The 25,436-nt window shown below is 37.8% G+C and overlaps 1 protein-coding gene across 2 annotated transcripts in view; it reads right to left on the minus strand.

The window, feature by feature from the left end:
• LOC133577040 (A disintegrin and metalloproteinase with thrombospondin motifs 2-like) overlaps positions 1 to 25,436 on the minus strand; it is a 550,759-nt gene that overhangs the window by 140,494 nt on the left and 384,829 nt on the right. For both annotated transcript variants that reach the window (XM_061930552.1, XM_061930551.1), the window contains exon 4: positions 5,340 to 5,545. In XM_061930552.1, the coding sequence (XP_061786536.1) occupies positions 5,340 to 5,545 (206 nt within the window). The remainder of the gene's footprint in view (positions 1 to 5,339; positions 5,546 to 25,436) is intronic.

A 25,436-nucleotide genomic window follows, 5' to 3' on the forward strand; every position in this document is an offset into this window, starting at 1 on the left:
TTTGTCGAGTAAAATTACAACTCTTTCCATAAAATTATTAAAATATTTATAATATAATGTAATATTTTTGATAATATTAAATACTATTATAAAGTTATAATAAAAGTCTTACTTTTGAATACAAAATGGTGACATTTGTCATATAAAATGTTTGACTTACCGTATCACAATATTGCCAATTTTTTTGTTGTTCTTGTGAAATAGTGACATTTTTGGAGTAAAATTATGACTTTTAAGTAAAATTCAGATTGTTATTATAATATTGCCAAAATGTTAGTTTTCTTATAAAACTGTGACTTTTGTCGAGTAAAATTACAACTCTTTCCATAAAATTATTAAAATATTTATAATATAATGTAATATTTTTTATAATATTAAATACTATTATAAAGTTATAATAAAAGTATTACTTTTGAATACAAAATGGTGACATTTGTCATATAAAATTCCGACTTACCGTATCACAATATTGCCAATTTTCTTTGTTGTTCTTGTAAAATAGTGACATTTTTGGAGTAAAATTATGACTTTTAAGTAAAATTCAGATTGTTATTATATTATTGCCAAAATGTTAGTTTTCTTATAAAACTGTGACTTTTGTTGAGTAAAATTACAACTCTTTCCATAAAATTATTAAAATATTTATAATATAATATAATATTTTTTATAATATTAAATACTATTATAAAGTTATAATAAAAGTATTACTTTTGAATACAAAATGGTGACATTTGTCATATAAAATTTTTGACTTACCGTATCACAATATTGCCAATTTTTTTGTTGTTCTTGTGAAATAGTGACATTTTTGGAGTAAAATTATGACTTTTAAGTAAAACTCAGATTGTTATTATAATATTGCCAAAATGTTAGTTTTCTTATAAAACTGTGACTTTTGTCGAGTAAAATTACAACTCTTTCCATAAAATTATTAAAATATTTATAATATAATATAATATTTTTTATAATATTAAATACTATTATAAAGTTATAATACAAGTATTACTTTTGAATACAAAATGGTGACATTTGTCATATAAAATTTTTGACTTACCGTATCACAATATTGCCAATTTTTTTGTTGTTCTTGTGAAATAGTGAAATTTTTGGAGTAAAATTATGACTTTTAAGTAAAATTCAGATTGTTATTATATTATTGCCAAAATGTTAGTTTTCTTATAAAACTGTGACTTTTGTCGAGTAAAACTACAACTCTTTCCATAAAATTATTAAAATATTTATAATATAATGTAATATTTTTTATAATATTAAATACTATTATAAAGTTATAATAAAAGTATTACTTTTGAATACAAAATGGTGACATTTGTCATATAAAATTTTTGACTTACCGTATCACAATATTGCCAATTTTTTTGTTGTTCTTGTGAAATAGTGACATTTTTGGAGTAAAATTATGACTTTTAAGTAAAATTCAGATTGTTATTATAATATTGCCAAAATGTTAGTTTTCTTATAAAACTGTGACTTTTGTCGAGTAAAATTACAACTCTTTCCATAAAATTATTAAAATATTTATAATATAATGTAATATTTTTTATAATATTAAATACTATTATAAAGTTATAATAAAAGTATTACTTTTGAATACAAAATGGTGACATTTGTCATATAAAATTCCGACTTACCGTATCACAATATTGCCAATTTTCTTTGTTGTTCTTGTAAAATAGTGACATTTTTGGAGTAAAATTATGACTTTTAAGTAAAATTCAGATTGTTATTATAATATTGCCAAAATGTTAGTTTTCTTATAAAACTGTGACTTTTGTCGAGTAAAATTACAACTCTTTCCATAAAATTATTAAAATATTTATAATATAATGTAATATTTTTTATAATATTAAATACTATTATAAAGTTATAATAAAAGTATTACTTTTGAATACAAAATGGTGACATTTGTCATATAAAATTTTTGACTTACCGTATCACAATATTGCCAATTTTTTTGTTGTTCTTGTGAAATAGTGACATTTTTGGAGTAAAATTATGACTTTTAAGTAAAATTCAGATTGTTATTATAATATTGTCAAAATGTTAGTTTTCTTATAAAACTGTGACTTTTGTCGAGTAAAATTACAACTCTTTCCATAAAATTATTAAAATATTTATAATATAATGTAATATTTTTTATAATATTAAATACTATTATAAAGTTATAATAAAAGTATTACTTTTGAATACAAAATGGTGACATTTGTCATATAAAATTTTTGACTTACCGTATCACAATATTGCCAATTTTTTTGTTGTTCTTGTAAAATAGTGACATTTTTGGAGTAAAATTATGACTTTTAAGTAAAATTCAGATTGTTATTATAATATTGCCAAAATGTTAGTTTTCTTATAAAACTGTGACTTTTGTCGAGTAAAATTACAACTCTTTCCATAAAATTATTAAAATATTTATAACATAATATAATATTTTTTATAATATTAAATACTATTATAAAGTTATAATAAAAGTATTACTTTTGAATACAAAATGGTGACATTTGTCATATAACATTTTTGACTTACCGTATCACAATATTGCCAATTTTTTTGTTGTTCTTGTGAAATAGTGACATTTTTGGAGTACAATTATGACTTTTAAGTAAAATTCAGATTGTTATTATATTATTGCCAAAATGTTAGTTTTCTTATAAAACTGTGACTTTTGTCGAGTAAAATTACAACTCTTTCCATAAAATTATTAAAATATTTATGATATAATATAATATTTTTTATAATATTAAATACTATTATAAAGTTATAATAAAAGTATTACTTTTGAATACAAAATGGTGACATCTGTCATATAAAATTGTGACTTACCGTATCACAATATTGCCAATTTTCTTTGTTGTTCTTGTAAAATAGTGACATTTTTGGAGTAAAATTATGACTTTTAAGTAAAATTCAGATTGTTATTATATTATTGCCAAAATGTTAGTTTTCTTATAAAACTGTGACTTTTGTCGAGTAAAATTACAACTCTTTCCATAAAATTATTAAAATATTTATAATATAATGTAATATTTTTTATAATATTAAATACTATTATAAAGTTATAATAAAAGTATTACTTTTGAATACAAAATGGTGACATTTGTCATATAAAATTTTTGACTTACCGTATCACAATATTGCCAATTTTCTTTGTTGTTCTTGTAAAATAGTGACATTTTTGGAGTAAAATTATGACTTTTAAGTAAAATTCAGATAGTTATTATAATATTGCCAAAATGTTAGTTTTCTTATAAAACTGTGACTTTTGTCGAGTAAAATTACAACTCTTTCCATAAAATTATTAAAATATTTATAATATAATGTAATATTTTTTATAATATTAAATACTATTATAAAGTTATAATAAAAGTATTACTTTTGAATACAAAATGGTGACATTTGTCACATAAAATTTTGACTTACCGTATCACAATATTGCCAATTTCTTTGTTATTCTTGGAAAATAGTGACATTTTTGGAGTAAAATTATGACTTTTAAGTAAAATTCAGATTGTTATTATAATATTGCCAAAATGTTAGTTTTCTTATAAAACTGTGACTTTTGTCGAGTAAAATTACAACTCTTTCCATAAAATTATTAAAATATTTATAATATAATGTAATATTTTTTATAATATTAAATACTATTATAAAGTTATAATAAAAGTATTACTTTTGAATACAAAATGGTGACATTTGTCATATAAAATTCCGACTTACCGTATCACAATATTGCCAATTTTCTTTGTTGTTCTTGTAAAATAGTGACATTTTTGGAGTAAAATTATGACTTTTAAGTAAAATTCAGATTGTTATTATAATATTGCCAAAATGTTAGTTTTCTTACAAAACTGTGACTTTTGTCGAGTAAAATTACAACTCTTTCCATAAAATTATTAAAATATTTATAATATAATATAATATTTTTTATAATATTAAATACTATTATAAAGTTATAATAAAAGTATTACTTTTGAATACAAAATGGTGACATTTGTCATATAAAATTTTGACTTACCGTATCACAATATTGCCAATTTTTTTGTTGTTCTTGTAAAATAGTGACATTTTTGGAGTAAAATTATGACTTTTAAGTAAAATTCAGATTGTTATTATAATATTGCCAAAATGTTAGTTTTCTTATAAAACTGTGACTTTTGTCGAGTAAAATTACAACTCTTTCCATAAAATTATTAAAATATTTATAATATAATGTAATATTTTTTATAATATTAAATACTATTATAAAGTTATAATAAAAGTATTACTTTTGAATACAAAATGGTGACATTTGTCATATAAAATTTTGACTTACCGTATCACAATATTGCCAATTTCTTTGTTGTTCTTGGAAAATAGTGACATTTTTGGAGTAAAATTATGACTTTTAAGTAAAATTCAGATTGTTATTATAATATTGCCAAAATGTTAGTTTTCTTATAAAACTGTGACTTTTGTCGAGTAAAATTACAACTCTTTCCATAAAATTATTAAAATATTTATAATATAATGTAATATTTTTTATAATATTAAATACTATTATAAAGTTATAATAAAAGTATTACTTTTGAATACAAAATGGTGACATTTGTCATATAAAATTTTGACTTACCGTATCACAATATTGCCAATTTTTTTGTTGTTCTTGTGAAATAGTGACATTTTTGGAGTAAAATTATGACTTTTAAGTAAAATTCAGATTGTTATTATATTATTGCCAAAATGTTAGTTTTCTTATAAAACTGTGACTTTTGTCGAGTAAAATTACAACTCTTTCCATAAAATTGCCAACATTATAAGATTTTCTTGTAAAATTACGACTCTTATTGAGTACAATTCCAACTTTTATCAAAATATTGCACAAATGTTCAGTTTTTCTTGTAAAATTTTGACTTGCATTGTGTAAAATGACGACTTTTATTATAATACTGCCAAAATTCTGTGTTTTTCTTGTGAAATTGTGACCTTTTTCTTGTGAAATTCCAACTCATTTTTCAAAACAATCTTTTTTTATATGTGCATAGTATGTACATATTATTAATGTTGTATATATAAATCTTTATACATCTAAAAAGGCTGGTCTTAAAGAGGGAGGCACTTTTCCTAGGTCTCAAAGAGGTGATAAATACAAGAATGTGTGTGTGTGTCTTTTCTTTGACTTCTCTTTGAATTATTACCTGTTCGACGCCAACATAATTATTTTCCATTCAATGAGAAGACGAAGCAACGTCACCTTCGGGAATGGCGGCATACGGTCTGTGACGAGTGCGCGCCAGGACAGCACAGAAAATAGCGCTGCATGTTTTTGAGTCAGCAGCACTTACGATGTTCATGAGCGTCAGCAGGTACTTCTGGACGTGCTCCTTCTTGTGGAACTGGACCACCGAGTCATCCACGCCGAGCAGAACCTCGATGTTGTAGGCCCGGTCCATGCTCTGCCTGCGAGCGCGACCCGCACGCGTGTGGTTGATGCTCTGCTCCACGCCTCGATAGAGGGACTCCAGGTCCATTAGACCACCAAGATCTGCACCTGGACACAGAAAGGTGAACGTTTAAAAGAGCGTTTTCTTAAAAACAATACAACAGTGAGATCGTAGCTAACTGTTAACTGATAATAATAATAATAATAATAATAATAATAATAATAATACATTTTATTTGGTATAGCACTTTTCAAAGTACTCAAAGACGCTTTACAGGATACAAAATTAAAATATAAAACAGTTCAAAGTAATAATATAAAAAATACAGGAAATATAAATAATAAATATAATAAATAAATAAATGATAAATGGGTTATACTTGTATAGCGCTTTTCTACCTTCAAGGTACTCAAAGCGCTTTAACAGTAGTTAGTTGCAGTTAGTCCGAAATGCCAGAGGTGGGACCAAGTCATTGTTTTGCAAGTCACAAGTAAGTCTCAAGTCTTTGCCCTCAAGTCCGAGTCAAGTCCCGAGTCAAAACAGGCAAGCCCCGAGTCAAGTCCAAAGTCAAGACTGGAAAGTCTCAAGTCAAGTCCTAAGTCCTGCATTTTGAGCTTCGAGTCCTTTCAAGTCCTTTTAACCACAGACTAATATATTAACACAGATTGTGTATGCTTTTCAAACGCTGTATTTATTAATTAAAACAAGTGCATTTTAAATTGCAGGAAAGAAAATTGTGCTGACATTGCACTTTATAATAGCACTATTAACTAGTCATTTTAAACATTAACTCATTCCTTTACAGAACAAACACATTGAAAAATAAAGTGCAAATGTACTTATTTGTACAAAAGTGTTAACATTGAAAAAACATGACATATACGTGAACATAACAAAAAAAGTTGTACTTTTTATATGTCAGGGCCCTATGCTGCATTGCATTTGCAAAAGACCAAATTAGCCAAGAGTCTGTCAGTCATTTGTGCACGATGGGGGCGTAGTATGATGCCACCATGGCTGAAAACTCGCTCCACTGGAGCACTGGAGGCAGGCACTGCCAAGACTCTCATGGCCACTCGGAACAGTGAAGGAAGAGTCTTCATGTTCAATGCCCAAGAACAAAAGGGGGGAGAGAGTTATTTTGGGTTGGTGCACTACTGGTAAGTGTATCTTGTGTTTTTTATGTTGATTTAATTAAAAAAAGAAAATAAAAAAAAATTATTTCTTGTGCGGCCCGATACCAATCGATCCACGGACCAGTACCGGGCCGCGGCCCGGTGGTTGGGGACCACTGAGGTAAACAACCAACAGTATGTCAGAAAGCTAGCTAAAACGGTACACATATTCATAATATAGTATACATTTTAACTGACCTTTATTTGACTATTTTTGTCTTTTTTTAGGTGGCTAAAATACGCGGTGCTGCTGACCGCCGTCTAACGTTACGTGTGATATATTGACTAACGTAATCCTGCTTAAAAAAAATCACTGAACAAAAAGTATGAATAAGGTAGTGAACTGCAACAGATTCCCGTGTTTGCAATAACGTTATAACGTTAACAGTGACTTTACAGCCTCACTGATTTAACTACACAGCAAATAAAAGTCACGTTACTTAGCCAATAAACGTTATCTTACATTCAAAACTTACCGTTCTTTGTGCAACTTCAAATGCCGGACGAAGTTGGAAGTTGTTGCCTCTCCATCAGTAATTTTCGAACCGCATGTGTTGCATACTGCAAACCGTTTTGTGTTGACCACCTCGTAATTTTTATACCCAAACAAAGTTATTTTAGGTATCATTTTTTGTTCACTGGCGTGTGGTTTGGACATGTCTTCTTCGTTGGTTGTCCTGCAATTTGATTGGATGAATGCTGTGTGATGAAAACAAAGTAGATCTAATTTGATTGGCTGTTGTACTGAGAGCACACCAGCTGACACACGCAACGCTGATAGACAAGTACACAATGAAAAATACGGAGCGCTCCCGAATAACTTTTTCATCTTTGGGTTTTGGGGAAAGTAGCAAGTCATGTCAAGTCATGTCAATTCAAAAGGCTCAAGTCCAAGTGAAGTCACAAGTCATTGATGTTAAAGTCTAAGTCGAGTTGCAAGTCTTTTTACATTTTGTCAAGTCGAGTCTAAAGTCATCAAATTCATGACTCAAGTCTGACTCGAGTCCAAGTCATGTGACTCTCGGCAGGGTCCTTGAGGGTGCATGGGAGTTTGCCCAACCAGTCTACATGTGTTTTGTGGACTTGGAGAAGGCATTCGACCGTGTCCCTCGGGAAGTCCTGTGGGGAGTGCTCAGAGAGTATGGGGTATTGGACTGTCTGATTTTGGCGGTCCGCTCCCTGTATGATCAGTGTCAGAGCTTGGTCCGCATTGCCGGTAGTAAGTCGGACACGTTTCCAGTGAGGGTTGGACTCCGCCAAGGCTGCCCTTTGTCACCGATTCTGTTCATAACTTTTATGGACAGAATTTCTAGGCGCAGTCAAGGCGTTGAGGGGATCTGGTTTGGTGGCTGCAGGATTAGGTCTCTGCTTTTTGCAGATGATGTGGTCCTGATGGCTTCATCTGGCCAGGATCTTCAGCTCTCACTGGATCGGTTCGCAGCTGAATGTGAAGCGACTGGGATGAGAATCAGCACCTCCAAGTCCGAGTCCATGGTTCTCGCCCGGAAAAGGGTGGACGGAAAAGGGTGGAGTGCCATCTCCGGGTTGGGGAGGAGATCTTGCCCAAAGTGGAGGAGTTCAAGTACCTCGGAGTCTTGTTCACGAGTGAGGGAAGAGTGAATCGTGAGATCGACAGGCGGATCGGTGCGGCGTCTTCAGTAATGCGGACGCTGTATCGGTCCGTTGTGGTGAAGAAGGAGCTGAGCCGGAAGGCAAAGCTCTCAATTTACCGGTCGATCTACGTTCCCATCCCCACCTATGGTCATGAGCTTTGGGTTATGACCGAAAGGACAAGATCACGGGTACAAGCGGCCGAAATGAGTTTCCTCCGCCGGGTGGCAGGGCTCTCCCTTAGAGATAGGGTGAGAAGCTCTGCCATCCGGGGGGAGCTCAAAGTAAAGCCGCTGCTCCTCCACATGGAGAGGAGCCAGATGAGGTGGTTCGGGCATCTGGTCAGGATGCCACCCGATCGCCTCCCTCGGGAGGTGTTTAGGGCACGTCCGACCGGTAGGAGGCCACGGGGAAGACCCAGGACACGTTGGGAAGACTATGTCTCCCGGCTGGCCTGGGAACGCCTCGGGATCCCCCGGGAGGAGCTGGACGAAGTGGCTGGGGAGAGGGAAGTCTGGGCTTCCCTGCTTAGACTGCTGCCCCCGCGACCCGACCTCGGATAAGCGTAAGAAGATGGATGGATGGATGGATGGAAGTGTTATAAGTGTAATAATAAGACCCCTTTAATACAAATGCGGATGCAAAGCACGGAAATTGTAAAAAGTATGCGCAGGAAAACAGTTGGAATGCAGACTAGAGTGATGTATTAGTGTACACATTCATTTAACACAATCTTATAAATATTGTGAAGGAGGAAGTTCAATGATAAACGATGTTTGTGTTCGAGACATAGTGTTTACGCAGTGATCTTTGCAGTCCGTATCATACACTGTTTGCCAAAATAGAATCATAACATTTATATATTCCGAGTGTTAATAGTCCTTGAATGAATTGTCATGTCTGCCTATCACAGCGTGGCAAAACGTTTGTGTGCCTCGTGTTTGCTTTCTCCGACACCCGTTGACACCGTTTTAAGGTGGCAGATCCAGCTCACAAATCTTCTCCTAATCAAGCAAATATTTCCTCTCCTGTCTGAATAAATGCAGCAGATGGGTGAAGACGACTCCCTCACACAAAATGTAAATCTAAGACTTCAACTGATTGTAATGAAATTGACATGGAAACGAAAAAAATAGGTTATTGAAGAGATCTCAGGACCATTAATGTATATTAGTAACCTATCATTTCAAACAGGTACATTTCCAAACAAAATGAAAATAGCTAAAGTTGCACCAATTTACAAGACTGGCGACAAACATCAATTTACAAACTATAGACCTGTTTCCTTACTTCCACAATTTTCTAAAATCATTGAAAAACTGTTCAACAACAGATTAGAGAGTTTCATAAATAAAAAATAGAATACTCGAAGAAAATCAATATGGATACAGAGCTAATGTTTCAACTTCGATGGCTTTAATTGAAATGACAGAAGAAATGACCAACGCTATAGATAATAAAAAATGTGCGGCAGCAGTTTTTACGGATCTAACTAAAGCATTTGACACAATTAATCACAATATTTTAATCAAAAAACTAGAACGATATGGCATCAGAGGGTTCGTCTTAAACTGGATAAGAAGTTATCTAATGAACAGGAAACAATACGTGAAGCTAGGCGAACACACCTCTACAACGCTAAATATATCCTGTGGTGTACCTCAGGGATCAATACTAGGACCCAAATTATTCAATCTATATATAAATGACATTTGTAAAGTTACAAAAGATTTAAAGTTAGTATTATTTGCGGATGATACAACAGCGTTTTGTTCAGGAGAGAACACACAGAAGATATTACAAATAATAACAGAAGAAATGAACAAATTAAAAAGATGGTTTGACAAAAACAGACTATCGTTGAATCTCAGTAAAACTAAAATAATGCTATTTGGTAACAGTAGAAGAGAAAGTCAAACACAAATACAAATAGACGGAATAGAAATTGAAAGAGTAAATGAAACCACATTTCTAGGTATAACGATTGATGATAAGTTGAACTGGAAATCTCACGTACAAAATATACAACATAAAGTAGCAAGAAACACGTCAATAATGAATAAAGCAAAACATGTTCTAGACAAAAAATCACTTCATATTCTCTACTGCTCACTAGTGTTACCATATCTGAGTCATTGTGCAGAAATATGGGGAAATAATTACAAAAGTACACTTCATTCATTAACGGTGTTACAAAAAAGATCAGTTAGAATAATACATAATGTTGGATATAGAGAACACACAAATCCTTTATTTATTGAATCAAAGATACTGAAATTCTACGACATAGTGAATTTGCAAACAGCTAAAATTATACACAAAAAGCAAACTATAACCGGCTACCCAAGAATATACAACAATTCTTCTCAAAAAAAGAGGAGAAATATAATCTTAGGGAGAAATGTAATTCAAAACATTTGTATGCACGTTAGAGATGCGCGGTTTGCGGGCACAACCGCGGAGTCTGCGGATTATCCGCGGATCGGGCGGATGAAATTAAAAAAAATTAGATTTTATCCGCGGGTCGGGTCGGGTCGGGTGGTTGAAATAAAAAAAAAATTAGATTTTAAATAGATTCAGGCGGGTGGCAGTTAAACCAATTGGGAAATATATATACATAGTTAAATGTTGTTACCCACATACGAAAAACGAGCAGGCACCTGCTTCATATGCCACAACAGAAGAAAAAAAAAAGAAAGAGATGGACACTTTTACGGAGCGGAGAAGGGACGCCTCGCCGGGGTCCGGGACCGAGGCCCCTTCCCCCGAGAGGGCCCCACCGGGAGCCGTAGCTGAGGCGATCCGCGAGAAGGGCCCGACGCACGTCCAGGGTCACCACCGCGCCCACCGCACCGACACCCCGCCTCGTCCGCCTTCGCCGCGGCCGGCGTCACGCGCAGCAGGTAAGCAGCTTACCTGCCCGCCACCCCCGTGGCCGGGGGCTCGTAACAGGGGTCACTCCGCGCGCTCCGCCCGCGCAGCTTACCTGCCCGCCACCCCTGTTGCCGGGGGCGCGTAACAGGGGTCACTCCGCGCGCAGTGCGCTCACGAAAGGGGTGGGGCTCACCCTGGTTGATATAGACAGCAGGACGGTGGCCATGGAAGTCGGAACCCGCTAAGGAGTGTGTAACAACCCACCTGCCGAATCAACTAGCCCTGAAAATGGATGGCGCTGGAGCGTCGGGCCCATACCCGGCCGTCGCCGGCAGCGAGACGCGCTTGGAGGTGCGCTCAGCGCGGCTCCCATATGATTGCGCACTGGTGTGCGTCTGGGTCGTGACAGCGTGGCACGCGAATGTCTGCACTGCATTGGATCAGTCTCCTTTCTTTAACAGGCAAAAGCTTTATAACCTCACTAATGCCTTGCATCGTCTATATTAGATATATAACAACGGGCGGATGCGGTTCTGATCAAATGTTACATCGGGTGGATGGCGGATGGTTGACGACTTTCTGATGCGGTTGCGGATGAAATAATTGCCTATCCGCGCATCTCTAATGCACGTACATCACTTAAGACCTTCAGTATATCAGTATGTGGAATTAAATTATGGAATGGATTAAGCAAAGCAATCAAACAATGTACTAATATGATCCACTTCAAGAAACTCTTCAAACTTAAAAGTGTTTACAAAGTACAAAGAAGAAGAACCATGATAAACATTCTGAATTTATTTAACTCATCCATTCTTTCATTCTTTCACTCACAAAATAATCTTACTCATCTCAACATATGAAATGTAACTTACTTCACCAATTATTATTTATTTACTTATTTTATTGTGATTGAGTATATTGTGAATAAATTGAGAACAGGAAGTGAACAAAAGTTTTAGCAACTGTCATGTAAAAGAAAAAGGGGTAGGATTAAATAAGCTCTGCTTCTTCCTACTCCTTTTCGAACATGTTGAAAAGAGAAACTGGAGATTGTGATGTATCATGTTGTGTACTTGCATGTTCGAAATAAACTCAAACTCAAACTCAAACTCAACCACAGGGGCCGCCCCGCCCTGCTCTGTTCTTGGCTCGCTACGACCTGGAACTAAAGTCACATCGCTGGTGAAGTCCACTTGTGCTCACAGCCTACAGTAGCGCCGATGTGTCGAAGTCACAGAACAGAAGGTTGTCCTGAAGGCGATACCAGCCATTATATTGTTTGCACCTTTGTTTTAAGGTGTTAAGGAGCAATGAAGGGAGAGGCGATAAACGGTGCTGTCTTCTAACCCAAGGCCTGCTTTCACTCTCACGCTGCTCTCCCTCTACGGCCTTGCAGACGTGGAAGCTGCAGAGGGAAGGGTCCCTGCGGTCTTAAAATGCGCTCTCTGTGCAGCCCACAAACAAAACAAAACAAAAAAAACCCTGACCCAACGCCAAGGATGACCCTCTCAAATTGAGCTATGCATCATTACTGCAACAAGGGGCTCTGATTTGTAACTATAATAAACACACATTTAAAGGGGGCATTAATTGTGATGAGACCGATCTTGCGGTGTGGGGGCTTATCGGGGGCGAAAAAAGGGAAGAAAAAGCGAAACCTGCCATCTTGTCTCCCAATCAGCAAGGGGCACGGCGCTTTCCCGTCTCCCTCTTACGCAACGTATCCAAGGCAACGGGGCTCATGAGTACCACAACAAGCGTGCGGCTAATATTGGCTCCTGAGTCGTAAGCAGATTGAATCTGGAAGTCGGAATATGATCCGATATCTTCCCACACCCCCCGGTGAGTGACGGAGAAAAAGAAAAAAAACCACACCAAACCAATCCAATCAACTTTATTTGTATAGCACATTTAAGTAACAAACACCTTTCCAAAGTGCTGCACAACAATATTAAAAACAATATTATCCTTAGCTCCACCACTGACTGAATAAAAAACAAAAAAATAAATAAATATAAAACCAATATAAAAATAAATATGATTAAAAACTCCACATCCCACCACCCCGGATTGTAAATAACCAAATGTAAATCCATCCATCCATCCGTCTTCTTCCGCTTATCCGAGGTCGGGTCGCGGGGGCAGCAGCCTAAGCAGGGAAGCCCAGACTTCCCTCTCCCCAGCCATTTCGTCCAGCTCTTCCCGGGGGATCCCGAGGCGTTCCCAACGTGTCCTGGGTCTTCCCCGTGGCCTCCTACCGGTCGGACGTGCCCGAAACACCTCCCGAGGGAGGCGTTCGGGTGGCATCCTGACCAGATGCCCGAACCACCTCATCTGGCTCCTCTCCATGTGGAGGAGCAGCGGCTTTACTTTGAGCTCCCCCCGGATGGCAGAGCTTCTCACCCTATCTCTAAGGGAGAGATCCGCCACCCGGCGGAGGAAACTCATTTGGGCCGCTTGTACCCGTGATCTTGTCCTTTCAGTCATAACCCAAAGTTCATGACCATAGGTGAGGATGGGAACGTAGATCAACCGGTAAATTGAGAGCTTTGCCTTCCGGCTCAGCTCCTTCTTCACCACAACGGATCGATACAGCGTCCGCATTACTGAAGACGCCGCACCGATCCGCCTGTCGATCTCACGATCCACTCTTCCCTCACTCGTAAACAAGACTCCGAGGTACTTGAACTCCTCCACTTGGGGCAAGATCTCCTCCCCAACCCGGAGATGGCACTCCACCCTTTTCCGGGCGAGAACCATGGACTCGGATTTGGAGGTGCTGATTCCCATCCCAGTCGCTTCACACTCGGCTGCGAACCGATCCAGTGAGAGCTGAAGATCCTGGCCAGATGAAGCCATCAGGACCACATCATCTGCAAAAAGCAGAGACCAAATCCTGCAGCCACCAAACCAGATCCCCTCAACGCCTTGACTGTGCCTCGAAATTCTGTCCATAAAGGTTATGAACAGAATCGGTGACAAAGGGCAGCCCTCTTCCACTCCCGTCCTTGCACGCTACACCGCTACAACAAAGATGACAGGGAGAAGACGCTGCTGAAGGTGAGCCACGTAAATAAGAAAGCTGAGCCCACAAAGAAAGCTACTTGAAGATGATGTGTAAAACATCATCTATGCAACATTTTGACCAAAGAACCACCATTACATGTTATGTAGACCACAAGGAAGTCTTTTACATTTAGAAAAAAATTGTAATAGTACGACCCCTTTAATGCGCCTTATAATCCAGTGCGCCTTATATATGAAAACAGATCGAAAATAGACCATTCATCGGCAGTGCGCCTTATAATCCGGTGTGCCCTATGGTCCGGAAAATACGGTAGATGCCTCCAGAGGTGGGTAGTAACGCGCTACATTTATTCCATTACATCTACTTGAGTAACTTTTGTGATAAATTGTCCTTCTAAGAGTAGTTTTAATGCAACATACTTTTACTTTTACTTGAGTATATTTATAGAGAAGAAACGCTACTTTTACTCCGCTACTTTTACTCCGCTACTTTTACTCCGCTACTTTTATCTACATTCAGCTCGCTACTCGCTACTAATTTTTATCGATCTGTTAATGCACGCTTTGTTTGTTTTGGTCTGTCAGACAGACCTTCATAGTGCCTGCGTTTCAACAAATACAGTCACTGGTGACGTTCACTCTGTTCCACCAATCAGATGCAGTCACTGGTGACGTTGGACCAATCAAACAGAGCCAGGAGTCACATGACCTGACTTAAACAAGTTGAAAAACGTATTGGGGTGTTACCATTTAGTGGTCAATTGTACGGAATATGTACTGTACTGTGCAATCTACTAATAAAAGTTCCAATCAATCAATCAAAAGTGTGAAGGAAAAAAGACCCTTTTTTATTTCAACCGTACATCCCGTCAAACGCCTAACGAGTGACTGCACAGTTCCTGTCTTCACAATAAAAGTGCCGCTCCATCGCGCCTGCGCTTTCAAAATAAGAGTCTCCGAAAGCCAGCGCAAACAAGCTAGCAAGCTACGGAGTTTGCCGCCAATGTATTTATAGTAAAGTGTATAAAAACGAATATGGAAGCTGGACAAATAAGATGCCAAAAACCAACCAATTTCATGTGGTATTAGACAGAAAGGAGGAACTATTTTCTCCTCCATTTGAAAACGAGGACGTTATCAGCACTACTGTCTGATTCCAATCAATGCAAGTCATCAGAATCAGGTAATACACCAACTTATATTCTTGTCTTCATGAAAGAAAAGAATGTATATTCATTAAAACACCTTTAACATGTAAACAAAAACGGCAAAATAAATAAATATAAATTGTATACTGTATATATCAATGTATGTATATATATGTGTGTGTGTGTGTATATATATATATATATATATATATATATATATATATATATATATATATATATATATATATATATATATATATATATATGTCTTAATAAGGTTATCCAAAAAATAGTGCTCGATACCGTAGTAGAGCGCAATATATGTATGTGTGGGAAAAAAAATCACAAGACTATTTCATCTCTACAGGCCTGTTTCATGAGGGGGTTCCCTCAATCATCAGGAGATTTTAATGGGAGCATTCACATACCATGGTTTATATAGGGCACAGAGTGGGTAGGTACAGGCTGGCGTAGGGGCGTGGTGATTGGCTCATGTGTTACCTAGGAGGTGTTTCCGTCTATGGCGGCATGCTGTTACAATTTCGCTGCGCTTGTTGAGGGATGACAGGTCTGGACGGTAAATAATAAACAGTTTCTCTTTCAAGCATAGGTTGCATCTTTTATTACCACTATTGTAAGGTGTGCTGGATGCAAGAATTTGCCATGTTATTGAATATTCAACATTATTGTCTTTGGTCCCAAATGTGTTTGCTGAGTTCTGTGGTATTCCGCAGGTTTTGGTTCCTGAAAGAAGCCTTGTGATTGTTCCATCTGGTTTTGAACTCTCCCTCGGTTAATCCTACATATGTGTCGGATGTGTTAATGTCCTTGCGTGTTACCTTAGATTGGTAGACAACTGATGTTTGTAAGCACCCCCCCGTTGAGAGGGCAATCAGGTTTCTTTCGGCAGTTACAGCCTTTGTTGGTTTTGGAGTCGCTCTGTCCGGGGGCCGACGGCTCATTTGCAATTGTTTTGTTGTGGTTTGAGATAATTTGGCGTATATTGTTCATACAGCTGTAGCTCAATTTAATGTTGTTCTTGTTGAATACTTTTCTTAGGGTGTTGTCTTTGGGGAAGTGCTTGTCAATCAGATTGAGGAATTTGTGTCCAATGTTAGTTGAGACGTTTTTTGCTGTATGGGGGGTTGTACCAGATGATGTCGTTTCGTTTTCTGTTCTTTTTTGGTTGGTTTTCTGGCGTGGGTTCATAGGTGAGGGTGAAATTGTATCCGCTTTCATCAAGGGCTTTTTGGTATATATATATATATATATATATATATATATATATATATATATGTGTGTGTGTGTATATATGTGTGTGTGTGTGTATATATATATGTATATGTGTGTGTGTGTGTATATATATATATATATATATATATATATATATATATATATATATATATATATATATATATGATATGTGTGTACTGATTGTATTGTACCATATGTCCCGGCAAGAAATCTGCGTTCAACGAATTCCGGCTTATTAGTGATTCCCAGAGCCCAAAAAAAGTCTGCGGGCTGTAGAGCGTTTTCTATTCGGGCTCCAGCACTATGGAATGCCCTCCCGGTAACAGTTAGAGATGCTACCTCAGTAGAAACATTTAAGTCCCATCTCAAAACTCATTTGTATACTCTAGCCTTTGAATAGCCCCCCTTTTTTAGACCAGTTGATCTGCCGTTTCTTTTCTTTTCTCCTCTGCTCCCCCCTATCCCTTGTGGAGGGGAAGACACACAGATCCGGTGGCCATGGATGGGGTGCTGGCTGTCCGGGGTCGGGACCCGGGGTGGACCGCTCGCCTGTATATTGGTTGGGAACATCTCTGCGCTGCTGACCCGTCTCCGCTCGGGATGGTTTCCTGCTGACCCCACTGTGGACTGGACTCTTACTGTTATGCTGGATCCACTATGGACTGGACTCTCACAATATTATGTTAGACCCACTCGACATCCATTGCATTCGGTCTCCCTAGAGGGGTGGGTTACCCACATATGCGGTCCTCTCCAAGGTTTCTCATAGTCATTCACATCGACGTCCCACTGGGGTGAGTTTTTCCTTGCCCGTATGTGGGCTTTGTACCGAGGATGTCGTTGTGGCTTGTGCAGCCCTTTGAGACACTTGTGATTTAGGGCTATATAAATAAACATTGATTGATTGATTGATTGATTGATACTTGAGTAGTTTTTTCACAACATACTTTTTACTTTTACTCAAGTAAATATTTGGGTGACTACTCCTTACTTTTACTTGAGTAATAAATCTCTAAAGTAACAGTACTCTTACTTGAGTACAATTTCTGGCTACTCTACCCACCTCTGGATGCCTCAGAGTGGCAGCAACACGGCGGTACACTGGCGACCGAGCTCGGGATTCAGGTCGTGGTTAAAAACGAATAATTTGACACACTTCCATACCATCGCACTCTTCCCTCCTTACACTTGTTAAACACACTCTCCGCTGCTGTCAAAGAGCATGTTTTTCGGGGGAAATGAGGAGGAATAAGGTGCAAAAAAAAAGAGCTTGATGGAAGCGAGAGATAGGAGTTGAGGGGTGTGATGGATGACAATAAGAGACGAGAAGAGACCACGAGGACCTTGGGTTGCTGGCGAGTTCCGCTTGGAGCTCCTGCAGTGACTGAGGATATCGCTCACTTGTCGAACATCTGTCTGTCTGCTTGACTGCAGGCAAGACTGCGGAGTTTTCTCACAACAATATCACATCCACCTCAGCCCGTTAACGGGCGCGTTTTCACACCGCCGCACAGAACTATAGGCTTGAAACCATTGCACGTTCAGCAGAGATGAAGTGAGAAGATGTCAAACAGTATTACCGTATTTTCCGCACTATAAGGCGCACCGGATTATTAGCCGCACCTTCAATGAATGGCATATTTCATAACTTTGTCCACCAATAAGCCGCCCCGGACTATAAGCCGCGCCTACGCTGCGCTAAAGGGAATGTCAAAAAAACAGTCAGATAGGTCAGTCAAACTTTAATAATATATTAAAAACCAGCGTTCTAACAACTCTGTTCACTCCCAAAATGTACGCAAATGTGCAATCACAAACATAGTAAAATTCAAAATAGTGCAGAGCAATAGCAACATAATGTTGCTCGAACGTTAATGTCACAACACACAAAATAAACATAGCGCTCATTTTCTGAAGTTATTCTTCATTCGTAAATCCTTCGTCTTCGGTGTCCGAAGTGAAAAGTTGGGCAAATTTACGATCCACTGGCAGATGTTGGCGTCGTCTGGCGCTGCCTCCTCGTCTTAGTGAAGGTGTGTTCGCCTTCTGTCATCCATTGTTCCCACGCAGTTAGCAGTCTAGCTTCGAATGCCCTGTTGACACCAATATCTAGCGGCTGGAGGTCTTTTGTCAATCCACCCGGAATGACGGCGAGTATTGAATTAAGCGCGTAAGCGTGTCTCTCAATGTGCTGTTATGAGCTAGCAAATATAACAACTACACTACCCAGCATGCAACGATAGTTACGAGCATGCGCGGTAGCCCTGAGAAGCGTTGTATGCTGGCAGTTAGAATGTGGTTATGAGCACGCTGTGAGTAAACGTTGAGAACTCAGTTAACACGCCTCGTCTGCATTATTTATAATTAGACAGACAACACACTTAATAGGAGCCATTTTGGGGTCTTTACATAAACACACAAATGGAAATGAAACGTCACATATCCCAGCATGCACCGCGCGCTTCTTCTACGGGGAAAAAAGATGGCGGCTGTTTACCGTAGTTGCGAGACCTAAACTTTATGAAAATGAATCTTAATATTTATCCATATATAAAGCGCACCGGGTTATAAGGCGCACTGTCAGCTTTTGAGAAAATTTGTGGTTTTTAGGTGCGCCTTATAGTGCGGAAAATACGGTACTGACAGACGAGAATAAATCATGGCTAACCATCCCACTTCTGACACTAACTCTCACAGAACTCTGTTTTTAAACTACAAACCCCGTTTCCATATGAGTGGGGAAATTGTGTTAGATGTAAATATAAACAGAATACAATGATTTGCGAATCATTTTCAACCCATATTCAGTTGAATATGCTACAAAGACAACATATTTGATGTTCAAACTCAAACATTTTTTTTTTTTTTTTTTGCAAATAATCATTAACTTTAGAATTTGATGCCAGCAACACGTGACAAAGAAGTTGGGAAAGGTGGCAATAAATACTGATAAAGTTGAGGAATACTCATCAAACACTTATTTGGAACATCCCACAGGTGAACAGGCAAATTGGGAACAGGTGGGTGCCATGATTGGGTATACAAGTAAATTCCATGCAATGCTAAGTCATTCACAAACAAGGATGGGTCGAGGGTCACCACTTTGTCAAGAAATGCGTGAGCAAATTGTTGAACAGTTTAAGAAAAACCTTTCTCGACCAGCTATTGCAAGGAATTTAGGGATTTCACCATCTACGCTCCGTAATATCATCAAAGGGTTCAGAGAATCTGGAGAAATCACTGCACGTAAGCAGCTAAGCCCGTGACCTTCGATCCCTCAGGCGGTACTGCATCAACAAGCGATATCAGTGTGTAAAGGATATCACCACATGGGCTCAGGAACACTTCAGAAACCCACTCTCAGTAATTACAGTTGGTCGCTACATCTGTAAGTGCAAGTTAAAACTCTCCTATGCAAGGCGAAAACCGTTTGTCAACAACATCCAGAAACGCCGTCGGCTTCGCTGGGCCTGAGCTCATCTAAGATGGACTGATACAAAGTGGAAAAGTGTTCTGTGGTCTGACGAGTCCACATTTCAAATTGTTTTTGGAAACTGTGGAAGCCGTGTCCTCCGGACCAAAGAGGAAAAGAACCATCCGGATTGTTATAGGCGCAAAGTGTAAAAGGCAGCATGTGTGATGGTATGGGGGTGTATTAGTGCCCAAGACATGGGTAACTTACACATCTGTGAAGGCGCCATTAATGCTGAAAGGTACATACAAGTTTTGGAGCAACATATGTTGCCATCCAAGCAACGTTACCATGGACGCCCCTGCTTATTTCAGCAAGACAATGCCAAGCCACGTGTTACATCAACGTGGCTTCATAGTAAAAGAGTGTGGGTACTAGACTGGCCTGCCTGTAGTCCAGACCTGTCTCCCATTGAAAATGTGTGGCGCATTATGAAATCCTAAAATAGCACAACGGAGACCCCCGGACTGTTGAACAACTTAAGCTGTACATCAAGCAAGAATGGCCAAGAATTCCACCTGAGAAGCTTCAAAAATGTGTCTCCTCAGTTCCTAAACGTTTACTGAGTGTTGTTAAAAGAAAAGGCCATGTAACACAGTGGTGAACATGCCCTTTCCCAACTACTTTGGCACGAGTTGCAGCCATGAAATTCCAAGTTAATTATTATTTGCAAAAAATAAATAAAGTTTATGAGTTTGAACATCAAATATGTTGTCTTTGTAGCATATTCAACTGAATATGGGTTGAAAATGATTTGCAAATCATTGTATTCCGTTTATATTTACATCTAACACAATTTCCCAACTCATATAGAAACGGGGTTTGTATATTAGGTCCCTTCTACACTAAGGTTATCCAGGGTGAATCCCACCTAACCGTATCCTTGTCCTCACACACACAATGGTCGTTTAACAACCCCTCCCCCCCTCTGTCAGCCGGCAGAACGCGACCTAGTACTCATGCGCGGAAAATGCGCACGTCATAGTCACCTCCAGTGTTTTGTGTGCAAGTTCTTATATTAAATGTAACTTATCTGAACAATATCCAGTGTTGTGATATTTCAATTAACTGGATTCCAGTGTGCTGTGGGGCCCTATGGTAGTGAATCACACCTGAGACTTCATAAATTAATCAAATCTTTAATGGACACGTGAAAGTAAACAATGTGATCATTTTACATCAATCAATCTAGGGATCTAGATATCTGGTCAGGACACTCCTCACTCTTTTGCCTTCACCTTCGTTGTCCATTCTTTTTTGGTGACTTTATATACTCTGGACCTAGACGTTGAGTCCGCGACATACATGGCGGACAATAACTGATACAGTCTGCTTTGCCAGTCCAAAAGCATTCACCGTTTTCGGTAGCCTTCCCTCGATGGTCAGGTAATACAAAGCATTTGCTACCTTTTTTTTTTCATCACATCCACGCATTCTCGTTGTCTCTCCTTCAACAAATGGACAACGTTTTTCGGTAAGTAGCATCACAGCTGACCTGGACCATACTTGCCAACCCTCCCGGATTTTCCGGGAGACTCCCGAAATTCAGCGCCTCTCCCGAAAACCTCCCGGGACAAATTTTCTCCCGAAAATCTCCCGAAATTCAGGCGGAGCTGGAAGCCACGCCCCCTCCAGCTCCATGCGGACCTGAGTGACGTCAGGTGCGCAACACCACGTAAATCGTTGGCCAACCAAAAAGTAACCCCAGTACGCTATAGCCAACATTCACCAGGAGATGGCAACAGACAAACATAGATCACTCTATTACATTCCTCCCCTTTTAGAAATGTATAGAAGTTACTCAAAATAAATAAACAACCCAACCAAAAAATGCAGCAGCTCAATTAAAAAACTGTACTCAAGCCACATTATTTTCTTTTTTTTTTAGTACTGAACTCTTAACCCTCATTTGTAAAAAAATAACATGCTTATTATACAAACAGTATTTGTACACCTTTAACACTGATTTTTATACTGTCTTCAGAGATTCAGTTTTTTTGGTGGTACTCGAAACCTTTCTGGGTACCTGCGAAAGGGTGTTCAGCATGGTTGGAAAAATAGTGACAGAGAATAGAACAAGGATGGACAATTCAACCCTTAACTCAACAATGAGTAGATGAGTGTTATGTGTGTATGTATATGTGTAAATAAATGAACACTGAAATTCAAGTATTTCTTTTATTTATATATATATATATATATATATATATATATAATAAAATAAATATATATATATAGCTAGAATTCACTGATAGTCAAGTATTACTTATATATATATATATATATATATATATATATATATATATATATATATATATATATATATATGAAATACTTGACTTGGTGAATTCTAGCTGTAAATATACTCCTCCCCTCTTAGCCCTGCCCCCAACCACTCCCCCGCCCCACCCCGACCACACCCCCCACCTCCCGAAATCGGAGGTCTCAAGGTTGGCAAGTATGACCTGGACAGTCAAAAGTTTTCTTGCCGTCTGAGAAGTGTTGTATCCTAAATAGCTGCAATTAGCTTTCTCTTAAGGTATTCATGTGTGATTTCCACAAGCGTCTGTACATGTAGAAGAAGGACACACACGGGCATGTCTGGATGACTCGCCGTCATATTTCCAGTGATTAGCTCCAAGTTACGACACCGCTTTATTATGAAGCTGGCTGTGGCGCGTTCTTTCTGACGTCACATCCTGTGTGGGGCGCGGTCTTTCTGACGTCACTTCCTCTCCGAACTCAGTTTGTAAACGATCAATGAGTCCATACAAAGCTAAGAGCCGGAGATTCAAGAAATAGACGGCGCACTTACCCGTGTAAAAAATTATCCGAGGAGGGGAACCTTAGACGATGATTTAGCGTGGCCGAAAAGGGGCTTAGGCTAAATAATTATTGGCTTAAAGTAGACATGGTCTTAGAATCAGAATCAGCTTTATTGGCCATGCACAAAGAGAATTTGTGCTCTCATGTTCAATGTGAAGAATAAATATTAACGATCAACTGAAATATAAACAAGCACTTAACTAATATGTGCAAGGCTAATGAACAATAGTGCAGTGGTGAAGAGAGCAAAGCAAAACTATGACGTGAACATGAACATGAGTTAGTACTTTGACAGACAGATGAGTTCCAGGGCTATTCCACAGCGTTGGGTTTGGGTATTTGGTTCAAAACCCTTCACACTTATCATGCCAACAAATATCCAGGACTATTCGTAGATAGCCAGCGTCACTTAGCTTCAGTACCTATCAATCAGGGGTAGCTTGTACGAAAGACCCTTTAAATGGAAACAGCTAACCATCTCTCCTATCACATCATCTCATTTCTGGGATATATTACACTGTGTTCATCGGTCAAAATGTTCATTTTATCTGGGCTCCTAATGGATGGCCTTGGGTCTAACCATTCCAGTTCTGACACCAAATATTATTAAAGTTAAAAAGCTTGTACAGTTACCCTGACAACAAAGATCCAGGCCCCTCGGAAGGTAGCCAGCCCCACCCATCTGCAGTATCTATCACACAGGAGCCACCTTTCCTAAGGTTCCTTCTAACTGGGCACACAGCTATCAGTTCCACTTCTAACACCATCTGTCACTGTACTCTGAAGAAGCCTTTAGTGAGTGGACCCATGTCCAACACACATTCCCCATTTAATCCTTGCGTTTCACACCGCGGTCACCAGTCAGTTTATTCTTTCTAACCGGGCCACCGATGGACAGTCTTGTGGCAAACCATTCCACTTCTGACACCAGTCGTCATCAAACTCTGTATTTTGAACTTTTGGTAAAACATGTACATTTGTAAAGTTCTTACTTATATCTGTCAGTAAATTCACCATGAAAGCGGTAAAACATACCAGTGTAGTAAGTTTACATTATTCACCCAAGGAACTTTAATTATTAGAGTTCCGGTCGGACGGTTTTTCTCGGGACACATTTCCGGCGCTCTTATTGCACTAGTGAGCCACGGATGAGGAGATGCTGCTCTGTTATTGATTGAAGTAAAGTCTGAATGTCATCAAAACAGTGACACTTCTTCCACTCCCGTCCTTGCACGCTACACCGCTACAACAAAGATGACGGTGAGAAGACGCTGTCGAAGGTGAGCCACGTAAATAAGACCGCCCACAAAACGGCGCAACCTGAAGCGACTGTCAGAAAGCGGCTTGAAGATGATGTGTAAAACATCATCTATGCAACATTTTGTCCATCATTACATGTTATGTAGACCACAAGGAAGTCTTTTACATTTCGAAAAAAATAAATAAATATGACCCCTTTAATGTGCCCTATAATCCGGTTTATAATCAGGCTTTATGAAAGATAGCCAGACTCCTCCACCTCCAATATGCGTACACCACACATTGTTCAAGAGTCCTTCTCATTGGGCACTGACTTAACCATCCCACTTCTGACACCATTTGTCACGTTACTCTGATGAGACGCACACATACTTGCCAACCCTCCCGGATTTTCCGGGAGACTCACGAAATTCAGCGCCTCTCTTGAAAACCTCCCGGGACAAATTTTCTCCCGAAAATATCCCGAAATTCAGACGGAGCTGGAGGGGACGTGGCCTCCAGCTCCGTCTGAATTTCGGGAGATTTTCCTGAGTCCGCTTTCCCACAATATAAAGAACGTCTACAGTAAAGCAGTCCGTCTGCCGTAAACAGCAATGTTGTGACACTCTTAAACAGGACAATACTGCCGTCTAGTGCATTTGATGAAAGCACTTTTGTGCGTGCCACACAGCAATGCATCATCAGAGAGGGTGTTCAGCATGGTTAGAAAGATAGTGACAGAGAACAGAACAAGGATGGACAATTCAACCCTTCACTCAACAATGAGTAGATGAGTGTTATGTGTGTGTATATGTGTAAATAAATAAACACTGAAATTCAAGTATCTCTTTTATTTATATATATATATATATATATATACATATATATATATATATATATATATATATATATATATAGCTAGAATTCACTGAAAGTCAATTATTTCTTTTATATATATATATATATATATATATATATATCGCTAGAATTCACTGAAAGTCAATTATTTCTTATATATATATATATATATATATATATATATATATATATATATATATATATATATATATATATATATATATATATCCATCCATCCGTATTCCCTTCGGGGTCGCGGAGATATATATATATATATATATATATATATATATATATATATATATATATATATATATATATATATATATACTCAACAATGAGTAGATGAGTGTTATGTGTGTGTATATGTGTAAATAAATAAACACTGAAATTCAAGTATCTCTTTTATTTATATATATATATATATATATATATATATATATATATATATATATATATATATATATATATATATATATATATATACGGTATATATATATATATATATATA

The sequence above is a fragment of the Nerophis lumbriciformis genome, linkage group LG36 (assembly GCF_033978685.3).
Source record: "Nerophis lumbriciformis linkage group LG36, RoL_Nlum_v2.1, whole genome shotgun sequence".
In the NCBI taxonomy this organism is placed as follows: Eukaryota; Metazoa; Chordata; class Actinopteri; order Syngnathiformes; family Syngnathidae; genus Nerophis; species Nerophis lumbriciformis.